Source organism: Natator depressus, chromosome 5, assembly GCF_965152275.1.
Source record: "Natator depressus isolate rNatDep1 chromosome 5, rNatDep2.hap1, whole genome shotgun sequence".
Lineage (NCBI taxonomy): Eukaryota > Metazoa > Chordata > Testudines > Cheloniidae > Natator > Natator depressus.
Genome location: NC_134238.1, coordinates 119,773,903 through 119,800,580, shown reverse-complemented (window position 1 = coordinate 119,800,580; position 26,678 = coordinate 119,773,903). Strand labels below are relative to the sequence as shown.

General features: G+C 43.9%; 1 protein-coding gene across 4 annotated transcripts in view; it reads left to right on the top strand.

Annotated features, from left to right (window-relative positions):
* The window catches only part of PALM2AKAP2 (PALM2 and AKAP2 fusion), a 388,863-nt gene that overhangs the window by 160,240 nt on the left and 201,945 nt on the right, over positions 1-26,678 (top strand). For 2 of the 4 annotated variants that reach the window (XM_074953529.1, XM_074953530.1), the window contains exons 6-7: positions 15,219-15,320; positions 20,135-20,836. In XM_074953529.1, the coding sequence (XP_074809630.1) occupies positions 15,219-15,320; positions 20,135-20,836 (804 nt within the window). The remainder of the gene's footprint in view (positions 1-15,218; positions 15,321-20,134; positions 20,837-26,678) is intronic. The other 2 variants (XM_074953531.1, XM_074953532.1) reach the window with 1 other exon arrangement.

Here is a 26,678-nt window from a genome sequence, read left to right as displayed (position 1 = left end):
TGCGGTCAGTGTTCCCTGCCACACTTTCTCCACTACACATTTTCTATGTGTAATGTGCCTTTCACTTTGCCATTCAAATATCACCCTAGAATTGCTTTTCCATCTGCCTCCTGCATCATCCTTGACCATCTCATTGACTGGAAATAACCTTAGCTGACGCACAATCATGTTTCATCAAGAAGACCCTGATCCCAGTGGCTATTTGGAGCTAGATCACATAAACATAAACCTTCAGACAACATGTAACAAAAATGTCACTGAGCCCCAAATGGCCAAATCATATGTAATTCACATACGGGCCTTTCTATTAACTCATGCTTGCTGTCAGCAAGAGGCTAGGCCTCTAAAGAATCCATGAGGCTTGTGAAGTTCCAGATCCAGGAGCAGCAAAACAGGGGTGGGTCAGGGGGCCATGGCCCTCTCACATTTTACTGGCTGTAAGGACAAATGACAGGGGGAGGGCGTAGAGAGGAGCGAGCTGGGGGCGGGGCCTTGGAGAGAAGAGGTGGCATTGGGGAGAAGATGGTTCATGCACCTCTGCCCCTCTCACCACCACCACCACCTTTTGTAGGGTGCTTCTGCCTCTCCTGTCCAGGTCATGAAGTGTGTGCCTGTAGGGCTGGCTGGAAAGCAATCTCCCTCCTGTGAAAAGCTTCAGAGTTTTTGAAAATGTTCATCCTGAATTGGGACAAATGGGTCAGAAAGGTTCATGGGAGAGAGAGACTGGTACGTTCTGTGTCAGGAGACCCTCCATGGAATTTTTCAGCATGCTCCGGGGGCTGCCCGTTGCCCGACTCCTTGGGGGACCCTGGCTGCCTGCTGAAGTCAGGCTGGTGCAGAGCCCAGGAGCCGGGAAGCCCTGCCTGCCTCCATGGCAGCCCAGCTGGCAATCTGCCTGGAGCCTGGGCTGCCGAGGAGTAGGAGAGCTTGGGGGAGGCAGGTGGGCGGGCAGGCAAGCTGACAGGAAACAAGGCGAGTTTCTGTCAAGTGCCTGGTGTCAGGAATGAGGGCCCGCAGCTGAGCCTGGGGCCAGGTAGCTGCCCTGCAGCTGAATACCCTGATTGCCTTTCAGTCACTCAGGTGGTTTGGGCATCACCAGACCTGCTCTTAAAGGCCAGTGGCTGTGATCTCTCCTGTGCCTGCCTTCTTCCCAGCCTTGCGCCTGCTCTGCTCCAGTCCCCTCCAACCCTGTTCGGTTCCTGACTCTGCCTCTGACTCCAGCTCTGACCACTAGGCCAGACTGCCCGTGCCCTGCTCCGTAACACCTGGTTTCCATCAAAGGTTTAATTGTAATAGACCTAGTCCCATGGAATGTTTCCACAAATCATCATTTTCTGATAGAAAAGCATTCCGTCAGAAAATTTCCAGCACGCTCTATATGCGGGCGAGGGACATGAAAGCCTGCAATAGCTTATGCAGCCAACAGGGCATCATACAATATTCATATCCTTGACCTATCTGCCATATGCTACCAAATGCTGCAAATTCCTTTCACGTACTGTAGAGACCCTCCCCCTTGTGTGGTGTGCTCTCACAGTGTTCATAAGCAGTTCAATAAAATGACGATTACTCTTAATTTAGATTAATAACTTGTGTTGATTACATTTAGATACTTACTTTGGGAAGTAATATTCTCTGTGTGATAAGTCTCACAAATAGAAAAGATTGCTTTGATGGATGTCTACCATAATAACTAGTTTATAGATTCAATGTCCCAAATGCACATGATGTGCCTGAATACTGAACTTTTCATTTAGGTTTGTGAGTTAGCTGAAAGCTTTATAAATTCACACATAGCCAGACAGCCCCTTATGAACTAAACACCAATGGTGGATAATGCATGTTTTTTTTATTCCATCATTTATCTGCAGTAACTTGCACTCCAGAGACTGGTTCTTGCTATTCATCACTGAATTGGTAGGATGTGTAAGTGGGGGAATGGTCCCACTATTGTGGGGAACTTTCCTGGCTTATACACTACCCCGGTGAAGTGGGCTAGCGAAAGGATCTGAGTCCTCGCTCCCACTCCCTTTACCCAGAGGACTGCCTGATCTCGAGGGCTCCCCTTCCACTCTCCTGTATGGCAGAGTCCTGTTAACCGCAACAAGGCTGGGCCCAGGATTCCTGGGGGGCTCGCCCCCCCCCCCATTGTGTTATGGTCACTTAGGGCAGGGGCTAAGGTGTCCCCACCCCGGGGTGCTCTCTCTGCACTGGATGCTTCCCTGACCCAGGGATCATTACATACAGTTCAAGGCAAACACAATTTATTAAGCAGCAATCAATTTTTTAAAATAAGAAAAAAAATGGGAAAGGTTAAAGGAAAACACGTAACCCAGCCCAGGGACATCACCACCAGTGTCTCTGGAACGTCAGGGCAGTTCAGCCTGTTCCTCACAAGACCCAGGCTCCTGCCCAGGCCCTGACTGTGCTGCAGGGATGCTATGGGTTGGACACTTGCTCTGGCAGTGGCCACACACCCTGACCTCTAGGTGGCAGGGCCCTTCTTCCCAGCGTCGCCCCCGCCCCGTCGGGGTTACGATCCCCCTCCAAGTCTAGCCTGCAGAGCCTCTTGGCTGGGGGCATCTCCCTGTGCTGGGCCTGCTGTCCGGGGTCCCCCTCGCTCTCCCCAGCTGCTCACCGCACCCAGCTCCGGACTGCTCCAGCCTCAGCTCCTCCACTCTGCCTCAGCACGGCTGCTGCTGCTGCTCTGCCTCCAGCCCCCGGGCTGCTTCTCTGGCCCCTCTGGCTCTGGTTGCTCCAGCTCTGCTCCCAGCACTGACCTGCTCCCTGGGCTGCTTTTCTGGTCCCCGTGGCTGGCGCATCTCTGCTCCCCAGCTCACCTTGGGCCCCTGCTTTCTCCTTAGCTCGGCCCCACTCTGTCTGACCCTGGCAATTCCAGCTCACACGGAGGATGGGACCCTCCACCCTGGCCTCCTGACTCCCTGATTAGCCTACCTGCCCTGTCAATCAGGCTGACCTGGAGCATTGGCCTCTCCCCATTGTTCCTGGGGACTGTCAGTCTCAGGGTCCTGATTTCCCATTGCCCCTTCGCCTTTCTTTTAGTAGTGGGAGCTAGCCAACCAAAACACCCCCACTGAATGTTAGTAAGGGGACAACAGTCCCCTTACAGATGTAGGGCACTGAGATTAATGTTAAGGCCTCCAACTATTGGCTAAATCACATCCCAGTTTCTTGGTCTTCAGCCATAGATGAGGATGGCATGGAATGGTCCTAACACATTAGGACAGTGGGATTTTCATTTGCAGACCCCTAAAACATTTCAAATGGAGGTGCAGACCCCTTTGGAAATCTTAGATAGTCTGTAGACCCCCAGGGGTCCACAGGCCAGAGGTTGAACACCCCTGTTCTATGGTAATGACAACCTTTCACAGACCCCTTAGACATAGTCTGTGGACACCAGGTTGAAAACCACTGCATTAGAGCACTGAGGCTGTGTTCGGAGTTACAGTGTAATGCGTGTAGGGGACTGATCCAGAGACTACTCAAGTAAATGGGAAAACTCCCACTGACATCAGCGGGCTTTGCATCAAGGCTTATACTACTGTGCTGTCCCCAGATGAACACGTTATTTCACTTTTCAGTGGTGCCTAAGCTCAGGATCAGGCCCTAATTAACATGAGTAAGTACTTCAGGTCAGTTTCTCCATTCCTAACCAGACTGTCTTAAGAACCTACTCCAAACCTCAACCAAACACTTCCAGCCTTCAGCCAAAGCTTCTCTGGACTTGTTTGGCAACCAGGTTTTCTAACGAGCTTCCCCAGCTGGAAAAGAAACACTAGCAGTGTGAGTAGTTTTTCTTGTAGTAGTTTGGTTCTTTTGCTTCTGATTCAATAGTATGTAAACTAATAATAATAAAAAAGCTAGCCTGTGTTGCTCCGTTCTGACTTTAACCTAAGCAGCCCATCCATCCCCATGCTCTATAAAATATCCAGGCAGACCAGTGTCCTCCATTAGTATTTTTATTATTATTATTCACTGGGCACCGTTGGTGGATGGATTCTCCATCTCTTGACATCTTCATTTGAAGACATTCTGGAAGAGATGTTTTGAGCAAACACAAGTTATTGGGCTCAGTGCAGGAGTAACTGGGTCTAATTCTAAGGTCTGTGCTACACAGGCAGTCAGAGTGGATGATCTAATAGTCCATCATGCCTTAAAGTCTGTGAATTATAAATCACTGTACTATATGCTATACATAAACAGATGAAGGCACCATCCTTGCCCCTAGGTGCTAAATTACACCCAAAGGCTGTGGAAGAAGTGTGTTTTTAAGGAAGGATGTAAGTCAGGAGAAAGAGGTCATCCTTTGTGTTTCCAGCATACGGGATAGCGTGGAGGAAAGATGAGAAGACCAGGGGTGGGGGGATATAGAAGGGACATTTAGGCTCCAGTTGTAGAAAGGCTTATGCCCTTGTCTAACTTTACTCATGGGAGTAGTCCCGTTGAGCTCAGTGTGATTACTCACAGTCCACAGCGGTAAGCTCAGGAGCAAGTCTTTGCAGCCTCAGGCAAAGGAGGAAGCAGGCCTGGGAGAAGCATAGGCAGCAGGAAGAGGAAGACTAGTGGGAATTGATGGCAGAGATGTAGGCAGGACTGGAGCTGTGAAAAGCCTAGAAGTTGAGCTTGACAGAAAGGAGGAGAGGGACCTAACAGAGCTATTTTGGGCCAGATGCTCATCTGTAGAACCCCTCCCATCCTGAGGCTCCTGTTCACTGAGGCAACAGCCTCAAAGGTCCCCGACTGCACCCAGGTTTTACCAGAGTATATAGGGCAGCGTGGCCACATCTTCCTCCCAGCCATGCCCCTTGTTCCAGTTGCAGGGATGGGAAGAGAGGTGTAGAAGCTGCTATCAAAGCTCTGCAGGGAAACCCCTCAAGCAGGGCAGATCATCCAGGGGCTTGATCTACTGTACTTAAAGCAACCTTGCACCGCTGGAGCAGTATAAAGCTGCCCTAAGGCAGAGGATGATCTGGCCTCTGCAGAGGGGAGTGATTTTAGCAGTAGCGTTTTTTCTATAGCCTGGGCATGGGCAAGATGATAGGTTGTAATTCCAGACAGGAGGGAGTTGTCAGTCAAGACAATCTGTCTCCACTCTAAGGCCTCTGAGTAGGTTCAACATAGAACAGGATACTCAAACCATGGGTCTTTAAATAGTATTATCGACATATTCGGAGGTTTTCCCACCTATTTTTAAATGCAACCAAACCTAGATTGTGCGGCAAGCCCTCGGAGTCAGAAGAGATCACAAGGCTGCCTTTTTTTGGTGGGGAGGAATGGATTGAAGTAAGGGGTTCTTGTAAATTTCAGCTGGAGAAGAGTGGTAATTTCTTCTTTTACACAATGGGTGGTAACGTGCACTCTGCTGCCAGTGTCCCTGGCAGTGCTTATTGGCTCACGTGGTCCTCATTGATGAGGCAGATAGGAGTGAAACACTCAGATCTCCTCAACCAAAAATACCATGGGAGAGGTGCCATCTATTTTAGGCAGAGAAGTTATCTAAGTTTTGCTGCAGGGATAGAGAAGGAACTTTAGCCTGCCTTTGTCCAGCAGGAAGAATTAATATAGGCATTGGGGAAGACTGCCAGTTGAATTAAATCAAAGTAACCTGCATCAGTGAAGGGAGGCCCATCAGTAACCTCCTCTTTAAATGCTGTGTTATTGGAAACATTTATAGGCTGTCGGTGGTGAGAGGATTTTTTGTAAGAGTAAGAGCCAGATCAGACATTCCTGAGGCCATCCTAACATATGTCAGGCTTCATCTTGCCTACAGGTGTCTGAAAGGAATTCTACCTGCAGGGCAGGATACATCTTTGCCAGTAGAAGACTTTATTATACAATTGTTTTTGTTTGGCCTTGCTCTGAAGTGTCTGGAATTGGCCACTGCCGGAGGAGGGACACCAGAATAGAGACCAATCTAGCAAGGCAAATGTTTTGTTCCTAGGGTGAATGCTGCTGATTGTGACAGGCACTGTGCAAGCTGGGGCAGGGCCCTCTGCACCCTTTCTCACTCCACCCATCCTCCACACGTACCTGTGCAGGGCCAGCCACAACCAGACACTTAGGCCAGACATTTCTAACATGGGTTCTTACCGTTAATCACCTGCATCCATAGGTGGGCACCTATATACCAGGGGACCTGGTTTTCTGCTTTCTGGTACCGAACTCAATGGCAGTTGCAAGTGCTCAGCACCTTTGAAAAAATGGCAACTTAGATTTTGGGGCCAGACAGTCAAAGGTATTTAGGCACAAAGGTGCTGATAGTTTTCAAAAGCACCGAAGTGAGTTAGGCACCCAGCTCTGCTTGATTTCAATGGGAGTTAGGCACTTAGGTACCAAATTGTATTTACAAAAGTGTCTATCTGCACCTTTATGTGCCTAAATGCCTTTGTAAAACCGATCCTAAGCGTCTCAGTGTAGGCAACCCCAGTTATAAAATGGTGGCCATGGTATTTTCCAGCATTATCATAGCACCCCCACTAGTGGCGCTTCTCGAGGATCCAAAAGCGACTTCTCCTCTCATTAAAGTTTATCTGCCTCTTGAGGCTAACTTTCCTCACAAGTTTGCAAGAAGCAGGATTTCGCAGAGGTTGACAGGAACTTCCAAATCCAATGCAAACTAAAACTAAGCTTTTATAATATAAATAGATAATCAGAGCAAAAATACAGCTGGTGAGATGTGTGCCTACCATCATCATAACCGCTTCACTTGTGTTATATCACTGCCCCTCACCCTTCATCTGTTACTTGTCAATAGATCATAAATTCTTCAGGGCGAGGACCAGGTCTTCCTATACATGATATCCTGAATGAACCGTTAAGTCTCTTGTGTTCTGCTCTCCCAGAGAAAGTACATGTTGCAAGCCCACCACATGGATGATTGGGGGGCATTGTTTGACAAAGATCAGTGTTTGGCAAAAATTAATAATCTTTTTTTCTTTCTGCCATCTGAACTGGAGACAAGTTAGTAAGCATAAACTATAGCTGATCTCAGTAGGAAGAAACGGGTTTGTAGCCAATAGGGAGCTGTCTCATTATGTAAATTTTTAAAAACCTTTCAGAGGAAATAGGAAGAGCTGAACAGCTGCAGACCAACCATCTCTCTGACCGTAACCGCTCCCAGATCCCTCAGAGGAAAGTGCAAGGAAACCTGTGATGGACAATGAAGGAATAACCTGCTAAAGCAAAGAAAGATCTGAGTGCACCGTCTAGCACTCATGACCCTCATGTCAATTGCTGACACTCCCTGAAGGACTTGGAGTCATAGAGTTTAGTGCCAGAAGGGACCAGCAGATCATCTAGTCTGATCTCCTGTACAGCACAGGCCACCAACACCCACACTAGGCCCTCCTGAAATCAGACACAAGTATTACAGCCCTGAAGAGACCCAACTATTATGTGCCACAGGTCACAAAAAGAGGGACTGAGGTGCTCCAGTGCTCGAGGCCCATGAACTGGCAGGACCTTGATTAAGTGAGATATGCCCAGAGGATCCAGGCAAGTGACCCATGCCGCAGAGTCCATAAACCAGAGAATAAATTGCTCTGTGCTTATGTTTTTTCCATCTGAGACACTGGCTGTTGAGCATCTTCCTTTTAATTCAGATGTCAGAAAAGTGACTATATAAAAATGATTCATGGATCAGAGAGAAGCCAGGTTGAATTGGAAGGTGGAAAAAGACATCTTTTTATTTCTAAATGACCATTTTTGAACTCTACGTCAATGAAGCAAATAAACATCACTCCCATGTGGTCACTTTCCACAGTGTAACTGCACTTTGACTGACTGCTTCAGATCCCCCAGTGAGAGGAAGCAGAATGGCAATGACTAGGCTGGGGACAGCAGGCCTGTCACATGCTGACTCTTACCTCCTCACACTACAGCCAGTTTGCAGCATATCAGTGCTCTGGTGGCACATCACAGACAAAGAGCTGACAAGCCTTTCATTTAAACATGTCATGAGATGTGCTACAAAATACATCAGCTATCCCTGCACAAAACTGCACTGGACATCGACGACACAGTATAGTGCTGGGCTGTATGGATACTGTGATTCCATCACTCTCCGTTAGGCTAGGATTACAGCGAGCAATTACTAAGTATAAACCACATTCATATCTGGTGTGACTCCTTGAACTGGAGTTACATCAGGGATGAGCTTGACCCTAGTATCTCTTGGCCGTACATGTTTTTACTAAGCTCATTGCAGGCCGTCGTCTTAACCAATAGAACTGTAAGCACAATGGCAGTGACGCTATGGGTTTTGCAAGTTACCGTTAATAAACGGAATGATTGAGAAGATGCTACTAGACTGGACATGAAGTATGAAGAGACAATGAAACACACTGGGCCAAATTCATTGCTGGCATAATTCCATTGGCTTCAGAGGAGTTTGATTAAGAATGAACATGGCCTGCAAAAATGTAATAGATTTAAGGCATGTCTACACTGTCGCTTAAGTCGATCTAACTTACTTCTCTCGGGTGTGAAAAAGACACCCTTCTGAGCGACGCAAGTTACAGCGACCTAAGTACTGTCCACTCCAGCGCTATGTCAGTGGGAGACACTCTCCAGCCGACACAGCTTCTGCCTCTCGTGGAGATGATTATGCCGACGGGAGCACGCTCTGTCTTCGGCATAGAGCATCGTCACCCGGCGTGCTACAGTGATGCAGGTGCGCCAGTGTAGCGCTTCTAGTGTAGACCTGCCCATAGGCACAAGCCTGTGGGTGGATTAAACATGAATCCGAGTTTGTCTGGCAAAACGACAGTCCTGTAAACCCGACTCATACCATGTTCCTCACGTAGAGATGCTTGGAAAAGAGAGAGCAGACTCCATTACTGTTCCCTCTGCCCTGTTCACAGTCAGAGGTCTAAAACCAAATTGGCAAGATGGCCGCAGAGATCTTCAAAAGAGCAGAGTGTGGATTTTTGTTATCTTTAGCTCATCCCTCCTGTTTATTGCTTTTCAGCTGTAGATTTTTTTTTATTAATCTCTTTATTGGCTCCATTCCCATTAAAATGTCTGAATGCCACATTTACAGTAACGTTGGTCACTCAGCTATAGCCCCAAACCAAAGCTTAACGAAATCCAAGCCTTTCAGCCAAACTTGATTTTTAATCCTTTGGAATCTGGACATAAATATACACCCTGTGGACCAGATTCTGATCTCCATTACATATGTGTATATCCAGTCTAGCTGCATGGAGTTGTTCTCGATGTATCTATGTGTGCCAGTTCTGCTCCATGGAATACTAGAGGGTTACACGGGTATAACTGTGAACAGACTTTGGTCCCCAGGGCCAGAATTTTCAGAAGAGCTCTGCTTGCATTTAGGCACCAAAATAAGCAGCCAGATTTTCAAAAGTGCTCATTTGTGTTGGGTGAGGTCCTAATGTGAACATCTAGTCACAGCTATCTCCATAGGAGCTGCAGGCTACTGAGCATTTTTGTAAATCTAGCCTAATTTACGTGCCTTCATGAGTGCTGAGCTCGTTTGCAAGCCTGGACCTATTTCTGGGTACTGAGCCCTTGAAAATCTGCCCTGAGCTCTTTGGAAATGTGGCCCTATATGTTTTCCTAAGCATTCATTTGGTTGATGGCGTGGAAAATGCCATAATCCTAAAATTTAATCTGTTTTAAGGAACCCACAATGCCAGGACACCAATTTTAAGAATGTTTTAAAGAGTCGTAACATACCAAAAGGAGAAAGCAAAATATCCAAATCCACTTAAAGAAACAAATGGATTCATATTTTTCCACTTATGCACTGTAGCACCTTTTATCTGAACAAACATTAACTAAACCTCAGAACACCCCTGCGAAGTAGGTCAATTGTGTCCATTGTAAAGATGCTGAGTAAAATGCTAGGTAGAGAGAGGTTGAGGGATGTGACCAAGGTCAGACAGTAAGGTGGCAGCAATTCTATAACAACATCATTCTTTTCATCTTCAGTTTGTTTTAGCAACATGGGTTTCATCCACACGGGCAATTCCTATGGTCTATCTCAGATGGTGGCCAGCACCACCTACTTCGGAGGAAGGAGTAAGAACCCCAGAGTAGCAGATGTGGATAATCTGCCTGCCACATTAGGTCTCATCCTTGTCTTTGAGAGTTAGAGCTTGGCTTAAGCCCTGACACATAGTGTTTAATATCCCTTCCATATAATATAAAACATTTTAACCTAGCTCACCCTCATAGCACCCTATCATTAGGGTAATTATTGTTCCCTTTTTAAAGATGGGGAAAGCAGAGCAAAGAAATGAAAGGTTTCAGAGTAACAGCCGTGTTAGTCTGTATTCGTAAAAAGAAAAAAGAAAAGGAGTACTTGTGGCACCTTAGAGACTAACCAGTTTGAGCATGAGCTTTCGTGAGCTACAGCTCACTTCATCGGATGCATAGCTATGCATCCGATGAAGTGAGCTGTAGCTCACGAAAGCTCATGCTCAAATAAACTGGTTAGTCTCTAAGGTGCCACAAGTACTCCTTTTCTTTTTTCTTTTTGCAAAGAAATGAAGTGACTTGCCCAAGGCCCGAGAGAGATTTACTGTCAGAGAAGGAAATGCAACGCAGATGTCCTGGTACCCAGTTTTCTGTTCCAACCAGACCCTCCATAGTCTGGTTGAACAACTATTTATTGGATTTCCATTGCTTCCAGACCAAACTGCTTCATGTCCTGGCACGTGGAAAGAGCCAGCAGTTCTGTGTGTGGCAAACAGATTTCAGAAACGTGCTGATGCAGATTCCCAGAATAACCGCACAGAGGAACTGTACCCGTGTCTCACCAAAGGCAAGAAACCTTGTAAAAGAGAGAGCAGCTGTTACTGTCCATTGCTCAGTGAGCTGTGTCTTAAATAATTGTTTCTCTCAGGCCTTATTGCAGCAAAACAAAAAAGCTTTCAGAAGGCGCTATGCATTTAAAACAAAAAAGTCCAGTTCCTGAGGCTTACGTTTGCCCACTGAGGTGTGAAATAAAGAATATTTCCCAAACCCAGCCCTTGCTTTCAAAGGCACTTGGTACAAATCTCATCTATGTGTTTCCATGAGGAATATGGGTTCTGTAGTGGTGACAGATGCTGGATTGGCAGTGTTAGATAATACTGTCCTCCATTTATACCCACAACGGATACAGCATGAGCAGTGGCAATGGATGTTAGGGGGCTTATTCCTTCACCCACTCACTTCCCTGGTCCTTCTCGCATGAACAGAGAGCAACAATACCCGAAGTCCAAAGGTGCAAACAATTCGATGTTTATTGGGGTGAACTTCCAGCAAGCATGATTCCAGTTTCCTTCCTTAGTATCCTCCTTCCCAGCTCTGACACCACAGAGCCTTACACCTGTGTCCCTGTTCCCATTCCTGCCCTTAGCCAAACATGATTCCAATTTCCTTACTCCCATTCCTTGTTCCCATCTCCCCCCCCCCCCCCCGGCCCCACACACTTCCTCATTGACTACGGATTATATAGTAAAACTTGAGTTCTGCTTAGCTATACCTTAACCAATCATTTTCCTGAAATTTAACTAACCAGTCCTAACAGATTGTAACATGATTATGTAACCAATTATATCCCACCACCTTAATTAGTTTACACCCAGCAAAATTAATTATACAGCAGACAGGAACAATCACAGAACCAGACAGAGATTATACAGACAGACAATAGCAAAGTGGGAACTATAATGACAAAACAATACAGAAGTGAGGATTTCACATCCCAGTATTGATAAGTGAGTTCTTGCCAGACAGGATGCTGTTTCCTTTTACATTTTCTAGGCACTTCCCTTTCTCTGGAGGTGATAGGAATTATCAGGACAGGATTGTATTCCTAACAGCCCAATAGCACCTTCTTTCAATGTGACTAGGTTGAAATGTGAGGATGTGACCGGTCACTTCCCAGCTTATGGCTGCCTCTGCTGCTTAGCCAAAGGCCTTAGCCTAAGAACAGGGCCTCAAACTGTCACAGTAAGAGAAGGCCCTTACACCAGCAGACAGTGATTTTGATTCTTTCTTTTATACCTCTAGAACTAGCCAAGTGATAAGAATACCCCTAAATTCTTAAAGTACAGGCCTTTGCAGACAGGCCTGAATATCTATATCCTAACAATGGAAGTTTCCTCACTCAATTAAGGTGCCTCAGCCAAGAGATGGAGGAAGACTTCCAGGCTGTCAAATCCATAATACTCGCCCAGGATTAGAATTCACCACTTGTGCAGCTTTACTGATAGTAACAGTGGTGGAGGCTCTAGTGTAGACCAGGCTCCGGCCTTTTTACCACCATGTCATGGATAACAGGTCCTGAGTTTCCTAGCAGAGACACAGCTTCAGAGATCAGAGGGTAATTCAGTCTTCATGCCCCTTTTCTGCTTCACCTTTTTACTGAGACTACCAACAGTTGGGATGGTGGGTTTTGTGAGGTGCACATTTGCGCACAAAGAACTAGATGAAGCAGCCACCGAACAAATTCTTAATCCTGATTTCTCCCCGTCCTGCATGGGTCCACACACACAGACACACACACTGCAGAGACCTTCCCATCTCTTCTGTTTACAAGCAATGGGAGAGACCAAAACAGACAGATTTGTTTCCCCTCCAGTATTTATTGTTTTAACAAGACTAGTATACACCAGACTTAGAAGAAACAACATCATCTATATTTTTTAACCCCAAGGACTGGAAGATTTATGTTTTGAGGGAACAGAGAAAATAGAATCTCTTATTTACCATAAAATTTGGTGAATATTAGAATTTTGCTAAAACCTATCGGGGTGGCAGAGAAATTTGTCTTGTCTTGCTCCTGAGCTTCTCTCAGAAGGATGGTCCAGTGATTAGGGTGATAGCCTGGGGCTCAGTAGACCTGGGTTCATTTCCGTACTCTGACACAGACTTTCTGTCTGTCCATGACCAAGTCACTTAGTCTCTCGCTGTCTCATTGCCTCATCTATAAAATGGGGATAGTATCACTTTCCTAGCTCCTAAAGGTGTTATGAGTATAAATACATTAAAGACTGTGAGGCACTCAGATATTACTGTGAGGAAGGGCTATTTAAGTACCTCAGATAGATAGAACATGTCACCAGGGAAGGTGGAAAGTTCCACAATGTATGGACAGAGGTGGACCAGTCTGATTGAAATAAACCAGGACCAAGAAATTACCATGAAATATATAATGCCAAACACCTTGCAGTACAAAGTGAGATTGAAAATCAGGGATCCCAGGAAACAGTTTCTGTATGTCACATTTCAGTGGTGGGGATGGGTAAATGTAGTGTGCCTTAGACAAGCTTTATTTTTTTTATCAGAGGCTGTGAGGGAGGCGCAGTTCTGACTGGAGATAGCAATAAAGACATCATTCTCTGTCTCTGTAATTGAGATCCATGGGGGCCTCGCTCCAGTCTGGCTATACATACCGTTCCCTGGGGGACTAGGATTCACTAGTCCAGAGGTGGGCAAACTACGGCCCGCGGGCCACATCCGGCCTGCGGGACCGCCCTGCCCGGTCCCTGGGCTCCCGGCCGGTGAGGCGAGCTCCCGGCCCCTCCCCTGCTGTTCCCCCTCCCCCGCCGCCTCAGTGCGCTGCGCCACCAGCTCTCTGGCCCGCCACTCTGGCCGGGCAGCACAGGTGGCGTGGCTGGCTCCGGCCGGGCAGTGGGGCTGTGAGCTCCTGCTGCTCTGAGCAGCATGGTGAGGGGGTGGATAAGGGGCAGAGGGTCCCGGGGAGTGGACAGGAGACAGGGAGCAGGGGACAATTGGATGGGGTGGAGGTTCTCGGGGGGGGGGGGTCAGGGGATGGGGAACGGAGGGGTTGGATAGGTGTGGGACTCCCGGGGGGGCTGTCAGGGCATGGGGGTGTGGATAGGGGTCGGGGCAGTCAGGGGACAGGGAGCAGGGGGGGTTGGATAGGGGGTGGGGTCCTGGGGGGCAGTTAGGGGCAGGGGTCCCGGGAGGGGGTAGTCCGGGGACAAGGAGCTGGGGGAGTTGGATGGGTTGGGAGTTCTGAGGGGGGCAGTCAGGGGGTGGGAAGTGGGAGCGGGCGAATAGCGGGTGAGGGCCAGGCTGTTTGGGGAGGCACAGCCTTCCCTACCCCAGCCCTCCATACAGTTTTGTAACGCCGATGTGGCCCTCGGGCCAAAAAGTTTGTCCAACCCTGCACTAGGCTTCAGGATTTCCAGGGATCAATGCAGTGATAGGCAGATTGAGGCAAACACCTGTGCCTGGAAATATGGAGTCGATTTAACAAACCAAAGGAAATACTCCTTGTGATCATACTTCAGTATTGCTTCAGAAATCAAAATCTGGTCTTTCTTCTTCTGCCTAGCATGCAAACATCTTGAATAATTACTTTGTCTTGTGTGTTTAAACCTGGAAAGAAGCTCCTAGAGCAGGAGACTGAGAGCTCCTGACTCTACCATTGGCTGGTAGCACAACCTTGGGCAAGTCACTTAACCTATCTATGTGTAATTTAGGAATCTGTAAGTATTTCCCTTAGTCTACCTCCCAGCACTGCTGTTGTGAGTCTTAGTCAATATTTGTTGACCACTTTCAAGGCCCATTTCAACAAGATACTGAATCATGTGCCCATTTGTAAGCATGTGAGTAGTTCTACTAAAGTTAATGCTTAAAGTTAGGCTCCTATTGACTCAGGGCCAGAGGGCTTTGGATGAAAGGTGGCACTGTGGAACTGCAAGATATTCTATTCCCACCGAATGTCAAGTAAGCATGGGATCAGCCAAATGCCAGCTCACCAACCTATAAAACACAAAAGTAATATGCCAAATAACTGATATAAGGGAGCTGGCCTGTCATGCCATTTGATCATTGTTACCTCCAGAGTTTTTAAACTTCATTTTATATGAGTATTTCTCTATAAAACATCCTTTATTCTACCCATTACATGGGGTTCATTCTTTTGTTGAGGTCACTGACCTCATAAAATCGAGAAGCGCCTGACAAATAGTTTGATGTGTGCAACTGACACAAAGTTTGAGTCATCTGGACATGTTCTCTCCTACCTCAGCTAGTCTGCTGAACACCAGTCACATGACTGTGACTTGGCACTTTGTTTACTTTGATCCAATTATCCAGTACAAAGCTCTGATGTCTATTGTTTGGGTTGATAAGTTAACACTCTGCTGTCTAAGCAATGAAGCCACTCGGCCTCATAACATTATCTAACTGTATTTTCTGTTCTCTGACACCAGATGCAGTAAATTACATTTACTCCCAGATCCCCGAACTCCCAACCTTCTATTCACGAACAGCAGAGCCAGTTCCTGGGTGGGACGGATCAAGCAGGGTACCTGGTAAGTCGCAAGGAGATCTGTATTCTATTAGCCAATCCAGTAGACACAAACTTCTGTTTATATATAGATCTATATTAACCTTAACGGGACTGGTGCCCAGATATAGTTTAAATGCCACGTGATTTTTATTCTGTGAATACGTCAAGGCTCTTTGAACAGCAGCGAGCAATTTCAAAGTCATTTATTTATATTACATACTTCGTGAGTCCTAAAAAGTAGCATTGCACACTTGGCAGATATCTTTTTAATGGAGGCATTCAGCTTGATTCTCTCTCCATCTCTGCTGATGTAAATGTATGGAATCTAGGCCATGATAATAACACCTTTCCTGCACCCACACAACTTCCACTGAGATGAATGAGACACACACAAGCACAACCCACTATGTGTGTAAAACCTTACAGAACAGAAAGAAGTTGTTTATTTCAGCACAATGCTTAACTTTTTAGGGGGCAATAAAAGATGTTACACGCCTTTGGGTTTCAGGCTGAGGTTACAGAATTTCAGCCTCAATGTATTGCTAAACTGGAGCAATTCATGAGCAAGATCCTAGATGTTGATTTTACTTATATTTTCAATACTGTTCTATTCAAAACCATATGCTGCATGCATTAATGCCAACATGCCGCTCGGTACGTCATTGCCATCACAGAGTAGCAATAACGAAAGATGGTACATCGGCATTCCAGTTATTTCATGCAGCAAGAGCGTGTGTCGATTTGAGGTGCTATCCACAAATGGGGACACTTCATCTGGTTGAGTTCCTCTTTGCAAGGCGCCCAGACAGCACATCCCAGTGCTAAATCTGACCTGCATTAGACAGAAATTGATACATCCCATTTGCCTGTGTGTTTCTAGCTCCATTGTGTCAAAAACACGAAAAGAATCATCTCTGCTGTCTTCCATAACATAACCCAAAAGCTCAGCCTGCTTGTGTATTTCTTTGATAACTGGATTCCATGCACTGAAACAGCTTAACGGATAGGGCAAGCAGCACATACAGTCAAAGACTATTTAACATAAGCTTTGTTTTATTGCATGATTAAAGATTGTTGAGAACATCTTTTTAAAAAGTGACAGACTTGATAGCCATGTTTTAAAGGCCATTTAACAGGTAGAAACAGTACTCCATAAGATGTACTCTGGGATGTTGTTCTTATGAAATACTAAATCAGGTTACATTGTAATTAGACTTGTACAGAAAGTGTACTTACAGTAATGCAGGCTCACGTCTTCAGGTACTTTTGTACTTTCAACGCTTCACTATCATCCAATTTCCAACCGTATTAATAAGTCGTGCTTTTTGCTGTTTGACAAGAACTGCAAAGACAAAAATTAATCACATGCTTTATTTTTCAACAACTTTTGGAAGTATTATACTAGATTCCCATTTCATCCGCAAGTAGATTAACAAAAGCAAAGATTAGCAAATTTCTCCTGTTCTGCTTTTCCCATGGCAATACATTTCAGCAAGGATCTGCTTATAAAGGGTCCAGTTGTGGAATATTTGTTTATATCAATGTGCATTTACTCATAGGAGTAGTTTTAATCAAGTCATTGGCACTACTTCTGTGAGTAACAGCTAACTAATGTAAGAGTCCCAGGTGTAACATTCTGAAATCAATACATAACAATGACAATAAGCTCCCAAGTCAGTGTCTTAATACTTAAGGATATAACCACATCTGTGTTAACTTTCTAACACAGATGAGCAGTGGGAAAACAGTTCCTTCCTTCCTTCCAACTAGTTTTGAAACTCTGCCCCTAAATGCCTAGGAGATCATTGTACATCAAGAGTGGACATCTGGACAAAGGGATGCATCTTGCAACTCTTTCTACATGTGGACAAGTCGGTACTTATTTGTATTTCTGGAGTCCTTATTCCAAAAGTGTGGAGCCTCTGAATCCTGCAAGGTCAGATACAGATGCCGGCACCAGTCCTCAAGCATTCCATAGGAGCAACTCCCATTGACTTCAATTGGGTGTTCTGCACATGGAAGCCTTGAAAAATCACACCCCTGGTCTGCATTAAACAATATGAACTACCTCACAGCTTAAACAGAAACACCATTTGAAAATGACAGCAACTTTTACATTACTGAGGGCTGAAGTGTTTGGTCACTAGGAGCCTGAGTGTTTCAGAGTGGTCGGGTGACTTTCCCGATATCAGAAACCAAGTCAGGGCAGAACCAGGACTGGAACCCTGAGGTTCTGACTCCCAGCCCCAGGCCCTAGCCCCTAGATGACACTTCCTCACAGAAATCACAGGCAAAAACAAGCAAGCTCCTGTGCAGTAAGAGTGGGGTTCTTCTTCTCTTGTTTAATCATCTTAATGTCTCTCTAACTTGGATTTAAGGTTCAAGTAACAACTACTTAGATGAGACTTTAGAAACATGAGTCTCAGAGATCCCAAAATGGGGACAACCCAAACGACAGAAACATGCTACTTGTCATGTATTACCCCGAATGATACACGTGGAGACACTAAAACCAATCAGCCAATTAAATAGCAACAAAGAATACAAACCAAGGTTCTGCTTTAAATGCTCAGAGCTAACTGCAGCCCAGCCCTCTGCTGTACTTGTACACAAGTGCAGGAAGCTGTTGTAGGGGCCTCTTATTCCACACATCCAGTCATGGCACAGGCAGCAGGGCATGATCCCTGAATGACATGGCGGGCAAATAAATAGGACCACACTGCACTCCTCCTGCTTGGAGAAGCAGTGAAGTGCAATCCACAGCAGGTTCCCTTGGCATGCAGGCTAATCTAGCAATTCATAAGGGCACCAACCGGGTAGAGACAGGCAGTCATGCTTTTTCCTGTCAATAAGTCATAGGAATTCCTGTTTCAGACAGATGTCTTGCTTACCTGCTGGGCACTGGACAGAAAGGTGACCTTGGAAGGCAGCAGGCTGGTGAGCCACTAACTGCCTGACTCAAGGGGTCCCATGTAGCAGGAGCAAGAACTAGCAGCCCCTCGCCGCCCCCTTAAACTCAGCTCTTGTCTTTGTGAGCAAAAGCATGGGGGAACTCAAGAAGAGGGTGGGAGAAAACTGACCAAGCACTGAGGTGTAAATCAGTACATACAAACAAATAAAATGGGACTGTCCCACTTTTTAAAGTCAGCAGGGATATAGAAAACCTTCACTGTGGCTGCTCAGAATTTTGCTGGCTGGAATCTCAGATGCATGGTGCATAGCTCCAAGCATCTTAAAAGTGTTTAACGCAGAAGTGGATTTCTCTAGATAGGCAGAGAGAGGTCCATTATGCACAATATTATATGCTCCCTATGCTTATGACAGAGTTTGGCCCTAGGAAGCGACACATAAGCTTGATAATATGGTGAGGGAGTAGGGAGAATTGAAACCGCACTGGGGTAATTTTAATATTACCACTATTTTCAAAAAAAATGTACATGGATGGTATTGAATAGCCCTCCTAGAAAATGCAGCACTGCTAATAGACAGTGTAACAATTTACGTGGGGTTGGGGGTTTTTTTGTATTCACCAATAAGTGACGGTCTCCCCTAGTAAGAGAAATCCTCATAATTTTGTTGTGGTCCACTGAATTGGAATTTTCATGAGACAGTGTGGTAAGTTTCACAACAGCTGGCGACAACTCCCACCGTGGCGACTGCAATTAATTGTGTGTTCGTACCTTTTAAGGAGACAAAATGTTTTCATCTTTATATAAGGAGCACTTAAATAGACAGTTACATTCAGACAAGCTGAGAGACCTTTACAATTGTACCTTGAAAATTGAGCTCTAGAGTTTGCACCATGATCTTAGAATGAAGGATAAGTTGTGTGCGGGCTGCCTGTCTACCCAACTGCGTGGTGATCACAATGCTCTTCTTGTTACTGCACCTTTCTTAACTCTTTCATGTCGGGGAATGTTTTCCTTGTTAGTCTGGAATTCAGGTGCGTCTATTACCCTTTGTTTGGTCCAGTTTTGAAATCAAGTTCACCCCTATACTGTCTCCCCTTTGAAAACAATCTTTAGGAGCCCATAAGAAGAATCAGCTTGGGTATTTCTATGCTTTTTATATATATATACTTTTCATTAAGATCAAAATGTTAAAAACACACCTTACTTCCTTAAGTTCTTACTGATCCAGTGGACAGAGGGCTGGACGGGAAGCCAGGAAACCAGAGTTCTGTTCTTAGTTCTGCCATTGACCTGCAGCGTGAGCTGGGTGTGTCATTTATGTGATCTGTGCCTCATCTGTGTAGCAGGGGATAATGATAACTACCAAGCTTTGTAAAGTGCTTTGAGAGCTATGGATGAAAGGCATTTGTAGGAGTAAATATTGAGTAATAAAACAAGCTGTCAGGGGCATTTTATTCCTTCCCAAACAAAATTTGCTAACAGCTGTTTATGGGCTGGAGGGTAGGAGCGGGAGCACGTCAGGAGCTTTGAGATCAATTCTTCTTGGAACCTGAGGCAAGCACAAAGATGAAAGGCTGTGGTAGACCTGCATGTTGTCATCTCATTTTGTCAAAAGTACACCATGAGCCCACTTAACCTAAATGATCTTCACGCTTCTAATTGACCAGAACCACTTCTGCACAGATTTAGTTGGAGTATCTCTAGTTTACAGCAGGCATGCCTAGCATCCAGTTACATAAAGTACGGTATTGTAATAACCAGTTCTGTTCGCAGTAAGCACCTCACTTCTAACGTAGAATGCTTGGCTCTTTAGAAATAGCTTCATAGGAAACGGGCACAGTAGTTTTCTCTGTCTGTTTGGCAATTAACAGTTCACTGGCTTTTTTTGTTGTAACATGCACTTCCTCTCTTGTTTTCATTCAAGCTTTGTACGCCATGGAAATTAATGTGGAGAAAGACAAACAGACCGGAGAGACCAAGATTCTCTCTGCATCACCTATTGGCCCAGAGGGGACCCATCAAAGAGGATTCAAAGTCTATGATGATGGTACCAAGGTAGTCTATGAGGTTCACTCTGGAAGCACAGTGGTAGAAAATGGAGTTCATAAATTAAGCTCAAAGGATGTAGATGAACTTATACAGAAAGCTGGACAATCAAGTGTAAGAGGAGGGTATGAAATGACAGTGTCAGCCAGGAATGTGATAGCAGATGGAAACCTTAGCCATGTGAAGGAACAAATGCTCTTCAAAGAGGCAAAATTAGAAATGGTACATACACCTAACAAGGGGAATTCTGGGAATCCTCAACACCAAGCAAAAATCTCTGGAGATGAAGTCCCAGAGGCCAGCATGGATCAACCAGTGACAATGATTTTTATGGGTTACCAAAACATCGATGATGAAGAGGAGACAAAAAAAGTGCTGGGCTATGATGAAACTATCAAGGCAGAACTGGTCCTCATAGATGAAGATGATGAGAAGTCCTTGCGCGAGAAGACCGTGACTGACGTATCTACCATGGATGGAAATGCAGCCGAACTGGTCTCCGGAAGGCCTGTGTCTGACACAACAGAGCCCTCCTCTCCAGAGGGGAAAGAAGAAAGTCTGCCCATGGAACCAGTCCCAGGTACACAAAAGAAAAGACGATGTCAGTGCTGTATGATCATGTGACCGCTTCTTCCTTCCCTGTTCTGAGCAGCACCTGCTCCATCACTTCCTTAGACCTCACTGTACTTCTAACTGCAATACTGTGAACTGGAAGTGAATGCCTCCATTGCCTTGCAGATGGGTTGCTTTGATTTCTAGTTCTTTAGGAAGATGCACACACAAATATTATTTTCCCACCAAACATACTGTTTGTTTTTTAGTTTTTAGAGTGAGAGAGAAATGGGAAAGTGAACAAATGCTTTCATATTTATTTGATTTTATATAAATATATATATAAAGAAAACATTTTTTATATTTTACTTTATATATCTGGCAGGTTTGATCAGATTCCCAGTGTTTTGTGGGAGTCTGAATTTCACAGTAGCCAGGTATGAGAGCCTTAAAAAAATCATATTTTAACATTATTTTATAGATTTTTGGGGGGGGTGGGTGGAAGGAGCCATAGATCATTTTGTCATTTTAATTTGCTAAAACTCAGACACACCCTTCTCAAAATGTTTGCATAATTTCTGTTTTATATTAACTGTGGAGTTCACTTTGTGGTGTCAAAAGATGCCATAGGCTATTTCTGCTTATTGGTAAAACCAAAAGTGGACCTTAATTATTCTTTCTACCAAATCACAAATGATGATTTTGCCTTATATAAATCTTCCAGATTACAGTATTGTGCATCTACTTTATCTCCTTAAATTACAGTGGAAATTACCTTGACATCAAAAACATCCAGCTGTCATCACAAGTGAAATGTAGTTACTGATTTAATTACTTGCCTTTCAGTAACTCTGCCTATGTTTATTTATGAGATTTTTCTGCTGAACACCGGCATATGAGAAATACTATTTTTATGTTTCCTTCGAACATGAAACATTTTACTGTCTGATCTTGCTCCCAGTGAAGTCAGTGGCAAAGCACCCGTTGACCTCAATGGGAGAAAATGCGGGTTCTCACTTCGTACTTCCTTTCAAAGAAGCATTTCTCGATACGTATAATCAAAGTAAACCTATACTTGTACAGACCTAGGACCCAATCAACCGTCCATACTCAGGCGAGGTTCCCATGGAAATACATTGGAGCTTTACTTGAGTAGATATTTCAGAAGGAAGGATTATGCTGATGAGGCCAAGATTTCCAAAAGTGTCTAGTGATTTTGGATGCCTCATTTTTGGGGGGTGGGGTGCGTGTGCTTTATTTGAGGCCCCTTAAAGCAGCTTGATTTTCAAAAACTGTTCACCTGCCCTCTGAAAATTCAGACCCTTCAGAATTGAAAACACTGATGCATCCAAAATCACTAATTGGTTCGAAAAGTCTTGGCTTTTAGATTCTACTCTCTATAGTGGAAAAGAAGTCAACTTTTTCATGGCAAGACCATGGCCCTGATTCTGACCTAATTTTCACTGGTTTTACATCAGTGTAACTCCATTGACTTCAGGGGAGCTACTCCTGATTTACCCCAGTACAAGCGAGAGCAAAAGTAGCACCTATAATTTTTGGTGGTTAAATATTTTCAATCATGATGATTATGTCAAAGTATCTTTGAAATTACCAGACTTCCCCCAAAATAAAAGAAGGGGAAAAAAGAAAAAACGGTCAAAAAAACTCCCCCTCTTTCCAGGCTGAGGTGGCTTCTATGATATTTCTACTCTTTCTTGGATGGTGTTTTTACTGCATTAACTATTTGTTCTAAACATCTGATTAAACAGTTCTTGCTCTGAACTCTTTTCTTTCTGTGCCAGTAAGAAACACTTGTTTGTGGTAGCTATTATATGAGACATACAAAAAAAAGGAAAGGAAAGGAAAAGAAAAGAAAAAAAGGGACTGCTTATGCTATTCCAGTTAGCCATTAATGGCAAACCTCTTACGTAACCTTTCACAGCTATCCAGTTGACCCTTAGTGAAAGGCAAGTGGAGACTAGCAAATGATAGCCACATACACATGACGCCTGCTGAAATCATACTAGCTGACATATTCACTGCTGGTACTGGGAATATACCACAGGCCTGATGTAAAGTTTGTTGGACGCCCATTAACCTCAGTGAGCACATGGATAATAACCTAATTGAATTGTTGGAATTCTGCAAAGTATTACTCTAGATTTCCATCAAGCTTGCATGATTAACAGGTCATTTTTATCAGAAAAAAAGTTGTGGTGATCCCATAGTTACATCAGCATAACTGGTGGCTAACTTTTCTGTCCTGGAAACCTTACAGCTTCATTTTTCAGAGGTGCTAATCATTCTCAAGTCTCACTAGGAACTCATATAGGCTGTCCTTATACCTCCCTGCAGGCATCTTTAGTCACATGCTCCCTCATCACATGATCCTCCTGTGCCCATTACCTGGGAAGTGATTCCCTTGAAAGTCCAGACACACTGGGACATGCATGTACCCCAGGTCCAGTGCATTGTCATAATCACATAGAATCATTAGAATATCAGGGCTGGAAGGGACCTCAGGAGGTCATCTAGTCCATAGTCAGTGGGAGCTACAGGTATATAAGAAAGAGAGAAGTGAGTCTTTATTGGTTAGAAGCAGAGCACAAGCCTTAGACTTTTCTTTCTCATACTGCCAAAAAGCTATTCTTCAGTTATTGCCAACTAATATTTAATGCCCCTAAAGGCCAGTTGTGTTGCATTCATTCGTGTGGACATCGTGGTTAATGGGCCAGTGTTAAAGTAGAAAAGCCATGGCTTTTCTGTAGATAATTTAGAAGGGTTTTTTACTTCTTGACCAAAACTGGTTCCCTGTCTGAGGGGAATAAAGAAGAAAAAAGAAAAAGAGAAAAAAATGTTCCCTCTAAACTCATAGGGCCTGATCTTCAGCTATACCGATTTACCCCAGCTGGCCCTAATATTTTTAGTTCTTAGCATTGTCTTATTTAGCAAATCTCACAACATCATCTAGATGTTAGATTTTTCATTTTAAGCTCTTTTCATTAAACTGCAGCCTATATTGAGAAGTAAAACACGTTAACATAGGCTAATGAATGTAAATAGGGTTTCCATGGCTTCTTCGAGCTTCAGACAAGGTTTACTTCCCTCCACCCCTAGATATTCTGTAGCCTGCGGAAATATGTGCACAATCAGACACAGAGCAAAGGGTCCACTTTATGAAAGAAGCAGAGATATATTTCATCTGGAGACTTCATAAGGATCATGATGGGAGTTTTCTGTTTTGTTTTAAACAAGCTCCCTGTCTCTGGTTGACTTAAGAGGCTTGTGTTCATTTTCAATTTCAGCACGAAAAGATATTTACAAACAAACAAACAGTGTTGGAAATGGTTCTGTGACAACATTTTGCCACAATAAACTGTTTGCCTTAACTTTTGTAAGAAAAACAAAAAAAATACTAACTTTCCAGTGTGTCTTTTCCTAGGCTGAGAAAAAAGACAAAATCAACAAACAAAAAAATCGCCTGTGAAACTCTTTTATATTTTATATTTTCTAAATTTCTACAGATTTACTTTTCATGTCATGCCTAGTTTTCATCAAGGGACTATTGTCTGGCAAATCACTGCAACTTTTTTTAAAAACGAAGAAAAAACATACAAAATCATGGAACACATTATTCTTAGTGGCCAGGCAATTCCTTTAATTATAAGGACATCAATACAGAAAGGAAAGAATTACAGGGTTGTTTTCTTTTTTTATTTCCTGTGGCTGATGTACTGTATGCTGTATGTTTACAGAACTCTTCTGGTCTGCCTTTGTGATGTTATCTAAATGAATGACAAAAGAGGCAAGATGTGCCATTTGACAGTTTGCCTTAGCACTCTTAATTTTTCTTCTTCTTTTTGGTTTTTTCCCAACATTGCAGGCTGTATTCCAAAGCTGTATAAAACACAACATTATCTTTCAATCCCCATAGCCCTATTAGAGTATACAAGCCCTTCTCAATTAAGCGACTGGAGTCCAGTCCATACAGGTGCAATATAAGGCCCCAATCCTGAAAACATACAGGCATGCACTTAACTTTTCCATGAGGAGTCCCCTTTTAATCAATGGAACTCCTTGCAGTAGTAAAATTACTTACGTGCGTAAGTGTTTTCAGGATCAGGGCCTAAAAGATTACCACAGGGTGTAGTTTGGGCATTATTTGTGTACTCACTCCAGTTTTATGCATTGCAGTACGACCCATTGATGGTGTGATCCTGAGATGTGTTGAGTGGTACAACTCCCATTGACAAAAACTGGCCCTCACCATCTCGTAGGATCAGGTCCTGATTCAGTAGCGCTATATGACATTGCGACCATTGCACTTGTAATGTTGAGCTAGCACCCGCTAGAACTTTACTGAAGACTCTTCTGACAGTTTCTCCCCATTCTATCCAAGTTAACCAATGGCTCAGAGGTTATCCCAATACTGAAAAGAAAAATAAACTGTGAGCAAGTGACTTAGTGGGAGCACATACAAAGGTGCTTGCAAAATGAAGGGTTCTTAATGAGGGGTGCATTACCTCTTCATTTAGTCTAACATTCAAGTTGCATATTCTGAAAATAAGAGAGAATATAATAGAAAATGTAGTATTTTACATTTGTGTATTTTTTTAAGGAATCATATTTTTATAAGGAAATACAGATCCTGAATGGGGATTGAATTTCAGAATATGGTCACACCCATGATACAGAGTCTCTTGGAATTTTTTTCATGATAATCCTTCTTGGGATCTTTTGTAGAGAAAACCTCACCCTTAGATCTGAAAGCAGGTCCACAATTCTTTTTTAAGAGAAATGTTGGGTAGAATCTAGTAAATATTATGGGACTGTTATAAACCCAATGAAGTCAATAAACTTATACCATAGACAAATTTGACCCCAGGTCTTCGACAACTAGATTAAAGAGATGTTTTACAACCTCATATTTTGTGTCTAGTGAGCCCTCATAGCAGTTAATAACTACCTGTTATTAAAGAGTGAGAAAAGGGCAAAAAAGATGTGATTTTTATTCAATTTTTCCCCATTTTACCAAATTTGACATTTACCAAATGTCAAAAACTTGAAAAACGTTGACCACGGAAATTGGGGGGAAATCATTCAGAAAAATATTGATTTTTCCCATTTGTTTTTTGAATGTTGAATTTTCAAAATCCCATAAATTTTGACCAGTTTTCTCTATATAACGACAAATTCAGGAGTTGCTCAGACTATGCCTGTCAGATATTTTGGTGTCAGTCATAACTTTTAGCACTGAGTTTCAATGATCCGTCACTGGCAATGTAACCCAATAAAAGACACAGTGTTAGACTTTAATTGTTGTACGTAAACCAGAAAGTTGTCTACTATGGATTCTATAAACTATAAGCTTTAAACTATGAATGGATTATCATTTAAACCGAAAAGAGTGTAAATCCATCATGTAATATAAACGTATGATAATATTCAGCTTGTATATATTGAGAGGAATGCATCAGATCTTAAAAATATCCCACTTGTATTTGAAAGAACAGACAAAAATGCTGAACACACAAGTTTTCAGAAAAACTCTGTTTTCACCCCACCCCAGCCTACCTCTGTGTTCCCTATTTTTGTTGTTCTTTTCTGGAAAAGAAGCTTTTACCAATATACATGTTTGCTTCAAGAAGGTCTGCAGTTCAGCAATCTTACTGTTATGCCAGTCCCCCTCAGAGGGGCCCTGTCTAGCAGGAGCGGGCAGCCTTCCTGGCCTGTGAGAATTTAGACTTTTCTAAACCCTTTCTTGCAATTGCACAAGAAGGTTTTATTTGTAAATCTGCTTTTCCTGCTACTTAAACCCACAAAAGGATGATTCAGATTTTTTAAGATCTTGTCTACATGAGAAAGTGAAC